Genomic DNA, 10294 nt, shown 5'->3' on the forward strand with positions numbered 1-10294 from the left:
TATGAGGACTTCGGTTCAGCACTTCTGAATCTTTGAAATTCGAAATTCCCAATAACGGTACGTCGATCCAGCATATCGGAATCTCGGAATGCTGAAATGTCAGCATCTGAAATCCACAAGTAACATGATTATGAGATAGACATCAACACTCAGACAATGTAATGATGAAACTTACTCTTTTTCACTCATTGTCAGTGGCGGCAATACTCCGTCTTTCTGCAGAACGAAAAGAGCTGAGCAGAAGGACTCATTGAACAAAGTGTAAAGACTTCATTTACTGGTTCTTGTCTTGTTCTAATGTTCTATCCAAGGGCAGGCTCTAACATGTTTATACATAGTTGCTAGCTGGGTCACTAGTGCAATACGGATAGAGTATCGACCAGTTTCTTCCCTGCGTGGCTTCAAAATGACATATAGAAAATGAAAAACTTAGAAACAGGGTGAAGCCATAGATTGCGAGTTTCGTATTCATTACCTATATATTTACTTGAATACTTGAGCCGATATTCACCCTCGTACTCCTTAATGTTTAGAAGCCAGGTTCTGGATACGAAGCTGAAATGCTCGTTCTGCGCGCGAAGAGATTTTAGATTTTAAAAAGGCATACGACTCGGTTAGGAGAGAAATATTATACAACGTTCTTACAGAACTTGGAATACCGAGAAAGCTAATTAGATTAATTAAGATATGTTTAAATGAATCCCAAAGTAAAGTCCGGGTAGGAAAATTTTTGTCCACGAGCTTCCACGTCGAAAATGGCCTGAAACAAGGAGATGCGTTGTCGCCATTATTATTTAACTTTGTTCTGGAATACGCTATAAAGAAAATCAAAGATAGCAACCAGGGCCTACAGTTGAACGGTATTCACTAGGTTATGGCATATGCTGATGATGTAAATTTAATAGAGGATGATAGGAGAACAATAGAAAGAAATGCAGAGATCTTATTAAACGCTTACAGGGACATGGATTTAGAAGTAAATGCAGAGAAAACTAAATACATGGAAGTGTGTCGGGACCGTAATACGGAAAATTGTGCATGCGTTAAAATATTAAATAATACTTTTGATAAAGTGGATAGTTTCAAATATCTAGGATCAATATTAACCGAGGAAAATCATATTCACGAAGACATTAAATGTCGACTAACAGCAGGGAATTCGTGTTACTATTCGGCGCAAAATCTCTTGTCCTCGCGAATTCTGTGGAGGAATTTGAAGCTTAAAATATATAAATCGATAATCATCCCTGTTGTTCTGTATGGTTGCGAAACATGGTCGCTTACACTGAGGGAAGAACATAGACTGAAAGTATTTGAGAACAAGATCGTGAGACGAATATTCGGACCCAAGTGGAATGGGAATGGGAATGGGAAATGGCGGAAACTTCATAACGAGGAACTACATAATTTATACGGTCTACCCAACATTGTTAGGGTCGTCAAGTCTAGAAGGCTTAGGTGGGCAGGTCATGTAGCTAGAATGGTAGAAAGTAGAAACGCTTTCAAAATCTTGACTGGAAGACTAATCGGAAAACGACCATTAGGAAGACTTAGGCGCAGATGGAAGGGCAATATTAAGGAGTTCTCGCAGAGATTGGAATACAAAGTAGAAACTGGATGGAGTTAGCTAAGGATAGAAGTCAGTGGAAAGCTTTTGTGAACGCGGCATTGAACCTCCGGGTTCCATAGGCCATAGAATTAGTTAGTTAGTTTAGTCATATGTGCACCAAGTTTGGTTGAAATTGCTTCAGGTGTTCCAGAATTATGCTGGAACAAACATACATTCATTTTTATAAGACAAAACATCTAGCTCTTCTCCCTCATAGTTTTCTTAGTTTTTATTTTCTTGTATTAGGAAAAACAACTTTTCAACGAAAACATGTGGTTCGGAGCTCACATACGTAGTCGGTCCCGTAACTAGCTGATAGCAAATAGTTTTTCATAACGTAGGTTTTGCATAATGCTATACCATAATTATGTAATTTTTGTAGATAGCATGGCACAAAAATTAATTCAATTATACCATTATACCTTTTTTAATACACAAAATGAAAACTTTCCTTAATGTCAAATGTATTTTGCGTTAATATAAAGAAATCTGATAGATCTGAACTGCGGAAGATTGGTAATACAATGTAATATATTTGTAATAACTGTATTTAATATTTGTAAAAGCAGTGGAAAAATATACAATCAATCTAGCTTTAAACATAAAGTAATAATGAAATGCCATATCAATAGAATGTTAATCCACTCAAATTTCTTTAATTTAAAGGAAACCTATAATTTTAGTTTCTACCGTAATTTTTTCTATCAGAGCTTTACATAATAGCGGATTCTTACTCTTATAAGTTAGGCTACCTGTTCATAAGATCAATAAAATAAACAAACAAAAAAATACCTTATTATGTTTAAAGATGTTGTTTAATGCAATATAAATTTCGTATAAATTTTCATAGATTAGAATATACATTATTACAATTAATTTACAAAAACTAAAAAAATACACATTACCTCAAATCCAATACTATCATTGTACAACATTTTAATACTTTTCTGAACACGGTACTCGCGGTTATAGAACAACCTTTATTTCGTCGGACTCTGATGTATAAAATCAGTTCTGTTCGCGACAATTTTCAAAAGAATAAATGTTTTAAAAATTAGAAATAATATCCTATATATTTGATGGATGCCATTAAACCTGATTGTATCTGTAAATTATTTCTACTACAAAATGTTACTTTTGAAAATTCTTTTATCCTTTCATAGCGTTTTCAGTCTGGTTAGTTTTACTAGGACATATGTAAAAGGCAGAATGGAAATGTACATTAACTACAAATTAAAATAAAAAGTACTTATCATGATGAAACATAAGGAAATGTTATACAATAACATAATAACAATATATATTACGCATATTTAATACGTAACACTAGAAAACTAAGAAAATGTTATGCTGTACAAACAACATTTTAAATACGAAATATTATGAAACTTAAGAATATATTAATTGAAATATTATATTGAAATAATGTATTAACATTATGAAATCAAAGGGAATGTTATTTGAATAATATACAGATACATCTATGCAGTGATAATGACACTGGCAACTATGCCCTTCTCAATAGCTTAAATTTACCGTACCTTTGAAAATAAGAAAAAAACAGATACAGAGTCCGACAGAAGTATTGGAATAATATTATTAATACTTTATTTACATTGTATGAATTATAAACAACATACATCATATTTGCTTAGTAGTGTTGAATTTGTAAACATATAAACGTTACCATTATGTGTCTCCGAAACTATATTTAAAATATCATAATGCATGTATTTAGCACACAATATATAGAGTCTACACAATATTTCTCCTGCGGTCTCACTTATAGGACGACATAACGTCTCCAAACGAGTAGACACATGACTGGATGCATGTTTTATGCCCCCATCACACAGTCGTTGATTTCATACTGTGCCTCGCAACAGCAGCTCGCAATTGTAGTGTAAAGCTAAGCATTCACAAGTGACATGGGGTGTAAAGGTAAGGAGACAACAGTCGAAGAGAGAAATGTTGTAATTAATCTGTACAAACAACACAAACCCCTCTCCGAAATTGATAGTACAGTCAACAGAAGCAAAATCATGGTGTTGTGCATCATTCAGCGCTTCAAACAGACTAATAGTGTTGTGAATAAGCCGAGATACGCCGCTCCTTCTAAACTTACTACTAGAAACAGGAGCCAAACAAGCAGAATCCGGCATCTGAGATTAGAGGAAGCCTTGAACAATATTCTGGCACTGTGATGCACACAGGAACAGTTGGACGGGTTTTACATAGTGCCGGTTACAATGCCAGTTTTCCTACGAGGAAACCATATGTCAATTGTGTGAATCAGAAAAAAGAGTCTAAAATTTGTTAACCTGTATAGGGGAAGCCAACAGAATTCTGGGATCACGTTCTCTGGTCGGATAAAAACAAATTCTGCTTATACAAGGGTGATGGACGTGTTACAGTGTGAAGGCTATCAAATACAGCTAAGAACATGGTAGCTACAGTGAAACATGGAGGCAACAGTGTGATTGTATGGGGATGTATGGCTTCATCAGGCGTTGGGGAACTGGTGCTCATAGATGGAATCATGGAAAAGTTTGAATACAAGAGAATTCTTGAAAACAATCTTAAGAGGAGTGCACAGAAGCTAGAATTGGGAAATGGTTAATACTTCCATCAGGACAATGATCTAAAGTATACTGCGGAAATTATGAGGCTTTGGATGGTGTATAACACTCCTCACACTTTGAAGATACCGACCAAATCACCAGATTTAAACCCTACAGAGAACATCTGGAACGAGCTCGAAGATCGTGTTAGGAAACATCACATTAGAAGTAAGGACCATCTGAAAGAACTTCTTCGTGGAGAAATATGAACTCTGCAGTCAGCACAAAAAAGTACAGTCATGTTAAAAAATTATCGTAGTAATCCATAGAAAGGGGAACATAACTAATTACTAGCTGTTCTCTGTTGAATGCTGATATCCAGATGTAAACAAACTATTTTCATCCTTTCTGGTAGTGGAAATAAGTATCCGATGCTTTTCATGAGTTTATATATTTAGTAGAAGACTCAAATTTATTTTGTAGCAGTTGTAATTTTGTCTACTTTCTTTGCATACCTATAGAAGTGATAAATCTAGTAAACATGTTTATGTTAGAATAATTATGTCGGACTCTGTACTTCGTGTTGATTTATGAATCCCCTGTTATACTAAGCCAGAGATGTGAAACAACGAGAAAATTTAGCTTATATTCAATAGTATTTTAAAATGTTTTTGGGAGAATAGCTTTGTTCATGGACATAAATATTAACTGCCCAGCATGCTCAGCGGTAAGATTATTTGTGTACACAAATATTTTCTCGCTAATTTTGTTAATCTTGAAAGATGGTGGGAATGATTATTCCACCAAAGTAGTGGCTCTTCCTTCAAATCTGCATCCCTAAGGGTTAGGTACAGGTTCAATTATTCTATGTGATTGCCTTCTTTATCCTGTCACCAAATGTCCTTCGTTTTAGGCATCTAATCTTTTAGTACCAACATTCCCTCGATTATGTTTTTTAGGATTTCCTGCTGGAATAAGTCTCAACTTATACAGTACTCTACCTTTTGTTATCTTAATATTTTTACCCAAATTATATTCTTTAAACCTGAGATCTAAGAAAGCACAAATTTTCTAGAGAATTCTGCTTCTTTCATCCTTCTCGAATCGCGATTTCAGAAGAGACAAAATTTCCATTTTCATGCTTCTTTCATCTTCTTTGAGGCTGCTTCTAAGATCTGTTCACTATCTCCCTCTTCAGTCAAAAAGTGTGTTTCCTGCGTACTTGCTTCATCTTGTTATGATATATCGTCTATCAATTGAGATTCTTCGACTTGAAAATCTTGAAATTTGTTCATATGATGGCCATATGTCCGACGCTGTAACAGATGTTTCTGCTGACATACTGTCACAAAGAATTTGTAAGGACGATAATAGTTAATAATTCTAATTAATAATCATAGTTAATAATTCTGTTTCTTCGTTCTGAAGGATAAGATTTTTATATATTGTTTGAGACAGAACTTTTGCTATTTCTTCTTGGCGTGTTAAAACTACCAGCATCAAAAGGAAGGTAAACAATCATCTTGTTGGCGTGCATGACGGAAGTATTTTACGCAGAAGGCCTAATGCATCTTACTCTTCTTGTAGCGCATGTCTCATTTTCCTGCTTTGACTCATAATTTGTCTGTTTCCGAAGGTCCCTGTAGGTCAAGGGCTTTGTTTACTCTAATATTCAAAGTATGGCCGAAACAACTCAAATGTTGGAAATCGCTCAAGTGAACAATGGCCTTTACAATATTGGCACTACTGTTGTTACACAACGAACATTTTCAGTTGGTATTTCCCACATATCTATACTAAAATATAAAGCCTCTAACAGATTTGATTTCGGAAAATCGGAATTCCGGAACTTCATCGCAAATATCGGAAGTTCGGAATTCCGGAATCTTGAAACAAGATCTGAAATTTCGGAAGATCGGGATTCCGGAACTTCATCGCAAATATCGGAAGTTCGGAATTCCGGAATCTTGAAACAAGATCTGAAATTTCGGAAGATCGGGATTCCGGAATCCAGAACACGACACTAAATTTCGAAATTCCGGAATTCCGAGATTCCGAAAATTCCGAAATTCCGAGATTCCGAAAAACGGAATTCCGAAAAATTCCGGAATTATCGACATTCCGAATTCCGGAATTGAAATCTCAATTCCGAACACCCCTAGTAACAAGGCGAAGACGATTTTAATTTTGCATCATCAAGTGAATGGAAGCCAAGTTCTGTATGTAAACTTGAAATCAAAAGGTTTTGCATTACAAAGTGCATGATTTCTGCAAAAGCCAGTGTATTCATTATGAGCACGAGTAGCTAATATGTGATCTAATAAAGATGTTAAAATTGTAGACAGTAACAACATTCCTATGTAGTGCGTTTTTTAAAACTTTTATTTATTAAACGAAGACTTATTTAAGAATAAAATATTTATACCGCGTAAAAAGTGAACATAAATCAAGAATTATAATGCAACTAGCCTTTGGCCGAGACCCTCGCGTTTGCTCGCCATACGGCCTCACGTATGCTCTTTAATTACATTTCCTGTTTGCCCAGCCGGGGGCTTTTCCCCCTAACACACGAGTTTACTGCGCTTACGGCCTCGCGCACCTCTTAAACCCATAATTCTACCAAATTTCAAGTTTCTTTTCATATTTCAATTATTTAAAAATATTATTTTGTATTCCAAGAAAACGTCCATTTAAATAACGGGAATTTCATCATGCCCCCTTATACCCATTAAATACTAAAAATGTTTACTTTTCGTAATTTTTCTGTAGGTTAGTCCCGGAAAGCTACAATCATGCCAAATTTCATTATCCTAATCCTGCCGGAAGTGTTCAATAATTTTGGGGTATAAAAGATAACATGGGGAAGATTTTTCAGTTCCTCGTAAAACCGTTCTAAAGTTGGAAATTTTTATTTTTAGTTATTTACTTACGTAATGCTAAAAAAACGTACAAGCGTACCGAATTACAAGTTTATGTTCCAATTCAAAGTACCTAAAACATGTGATTATATGTTCAATAAAGGTCCATTTAAATAATATGGAGAATTTCTTGATTCATCCTTTAGAACCCCTAAAAATTAAGAATGTTTACTTTTGATAATTTTCCTGTGAGTTAGTCCCGGAAAGCTACAATCATGCAAAATTTCAACTTTCCACATCAACCAAAAGCTTTTGTCAGCTCATGTAGTTTTATATATTATACATCTATTTCACAAATTGATAATCTCCTCTCTATTTTTATATACGCTCTCTCACAAAATAGAGAAACGAAAGAAACAATCATAGTAGCATGTTGGACTTGAAACTTTGTGACGTCAGCGGTACGTGGCCAATAAGTGCTACCTCAGCCATGCATTGGATGAACCTCTTGGGATGAAATCTGGGTGTACAAATGCTTGCTTTCGGAGTTATAGGCTGCCGAAAACATGAACAAATACATTTTAAAGGTCCATAGCTCCAAAATTTGGGGCAGACCGTAGTCGGGTCAATACTTCACTTAGTAACTAGTATGTGCCCTAACTAAATATCCAAGTTTTAGAATCCTGCGGTACTGATACAACAATTTGTATAGAGGAAGTTTGGCCACGAGCGTATAATTTGAAGTACTCATCAACTCCCTATATAAAAATTGTTGCGTGAGTACCGCAGGATTCTGAAACATGGATATTTGCCTAGGGCACATACTAGTTCCTAAGTGAAGTGTTGAACCGATTACGATAGATCCCATAGTTTTGGAGCTGTGGACCTTTAAAATTCATTGTTTTCATGTTTTCTGCAGTCTATAACTGAAAGGAAGCATTTGTACGCCCAGATTGGTTTATACTTTTTGTCTTCTTTTGGTGTCAGGAATCACTTCCCAAGTGTTGTCGGTGTTGTTTTGAAATACCCTGTATACACCACTAGCACACTTATGTTGTCCGACAACGTTCTAACTTGGAGTATTGATCTGTTTAAAGGTATAAGTTCCAGCGTACCCTTACGGCTGTTGTGTCGAAACATTCAGACCAAGTGCATGATTCGCCATTAAAATATGATTTTGATAAGAACTTGGTTGGAAACGGACGACGTATACGGGAAGTAGTTAAATCTCTTTCCAGCGATGTATGTGTAGTTATAGGTGTATACATATATTCAAAATATGATTATGGTGTTTGTTCTAATTTTTCTTTATTTTTATTTATTTATTTTAGAGCCGAGTGTCAGATGGACATTGTGCCCAACGGTGCTTCTATCACAAGTGAGGACAAACGTGTTATGAAGGTAAAAAGTGAAGAAGATAAGGCAAACCATAATAATAGGCGATTTCAATGTCAAATATGTTTTACAGATTATTCAAAACGTGCTACTTTAAATCGTCATTTGAAGATACATGCAAACCCAGATGGCGAAGAGTGGAGCTGTGCAGTTTGTGACCGACTATTTATGAGCAGAGATGGAGTTTGTTCACATCTTCGTACTATTCATAAGATAAGCAAAGGTTATATGAATTATATAGTTGTAAGCTGCAACATATGCAACAAAAAAGTATTGAATCTTAACTTGAAAGCACATAAGCTGGAACATGGATATGCCTGTCCTATATGCAATGCAGTATTCTCTAGCTCACAATCTAAATCCTACCATATGAGTCGTGTTCATCGAGGCCAAATACCTGTCCCTTGTAATTTTTGTGGAAAGCTTATCAAGAAACGTGAATTATCACAACATATAAGAACCACCCATATAAGAACCACCCACATGGAATCATCACAATGCGATGTTTGTGGCGCAAAGCTCTCGAATTCAAATCATCTTAAACTTCATATGACAACTCATACAGGAGAGCAGCCATTTGTGTGTGATGTATGTGGTCGAAGATTTGCACGTAAGTACAATTTGAATACACATTTGAAAATTCATGCCGGAGAGTATAATATTCTGTGTGATATATGTGGGAAAAAATTTGCCCAAAAGTGGAATTTACGTACACATATGCGGTCGTGTATGAAGAACTCTTGTACAACAGTTACATCTTAGTGTCTGTGATTGGAGTAGGAGGTTTGAATATTTTTATGACCGTTCCTAATTTACAGATTGTAGCAGGATATCCAAAATAAAATTTCTTTCTGTGTAGTTTTCATATTTGTATTAAGACCATTATTAAGATATTCAATCTTGTGATAATGGGTTTTAAAATTAAATTAAAATCAAAAGATATAATAAACGATATCTGTCGTAGATAATTGAAACAAAATGTCATAAGATAGCATCGTACGAAAAAAACAAAAGTAATAGAGAATACGGAAATGGTTTAATAATGAAATGATCTAGAACGAATAAATGAATATTGCAATACAGTAAAATAAACGGAAACGAAATTTCATGTGTAGCTTTGACGACCTATTAAATAACTCAACAAACAAATTAAACTTGGGAAGAATAGAAATACAACATAGGCTCAAATAGAATAATGACACAAAACAATAATATAACTTAATTAAAAATAAAATGAATCATTAGGTTCAGTATTGAACATTAATTGATTTATCAATAATTCGACTAAAACTATCAGACTGAACTTACATTATTCTTTTGTTTTTCGTTAATTGTTATTAAAACAAAGTGGTAAATATAGGTTGACTTTAAATATGCTAACATCTTTAAGCTTTCCTTCGAGACAAGAACGACAGTGAATAGCATATGCAGGGGCGGACCAAGGCAAAATTTTTACCCGGGCAAAGTGACTTTTTGGCGCCCTCTAGTCCTAGCCTATGTTTTACATTTTATTACAGTGATTTTAATATTTTAAACCCATTTTTCAAAAAGAAAAATTAATACTCAAATACATGATATAGGTATATTTAGTACTTAAAGATATACATATGATATCAATTACACTGTGTTTTTATTATTATTATTACACTAGCCTGCGATGAAAAAAGTGTTTAGAAACTAGTAAGTGATTCTTGTAGATTTCAGGGCGCTGATTTCAATGGAATAATAAAAAAATCTCTTTCACGGAAGGTTTTTTCACAAACGCACATCATGCTATACGCTTTGACTCTTTCTTTGAACGCTGTGTAGATCATATTGAATTCGTTCTCACTACATGACAGAGAGACTAATGATAATGTAGTTAAAATTTA

The 10294-nt window shown here is 34.7% G+C and overlaps 1 protein-coding gene across 4 annotated transcripts in view; it reads left to right on the top strand.

Moving 5' to 3' along the window:
• The window catches only part of LOC145664751 (uncharacterized), a 248516-nt gene extending 238590 nt beyond the window's left edge, over positions 1-9926 (top strand). For 3 of the 4 annotated variants that reach the window (XM_081731648.1, XM_081731646.1, XM_081731649.1), the window contains one exon: positions 8360-9926. In XM_081731648.1, coding sequence (XP_081587774.1) covers positions 8360-9185 — 826 coding nt within the window. In that variant the 3' untranslated portion in view covers positions 9186-9926. The remainder of the gene's footprint in view (positions 1-8359) is intronic. The other variant, XM_081731661.1, reaches the window with a different exon arrangement.
• Positions 9927-10294: the final 368 nt, after the last annotated feature.

This window comes from Thermobia domestica, chromosome 11, assembly GCF_964235325.1.
Source record: "Thermobia domestica chromosome 11, izTheDome1.hap1.1, whole genome shotgun sequence".
NCBI classification, from domain to species: Eukaryota; Metazoa; Arthropoda; class Insecta; order Zygentoma; family Lepismatidae; genus Thermobia; species Thermobia domestica.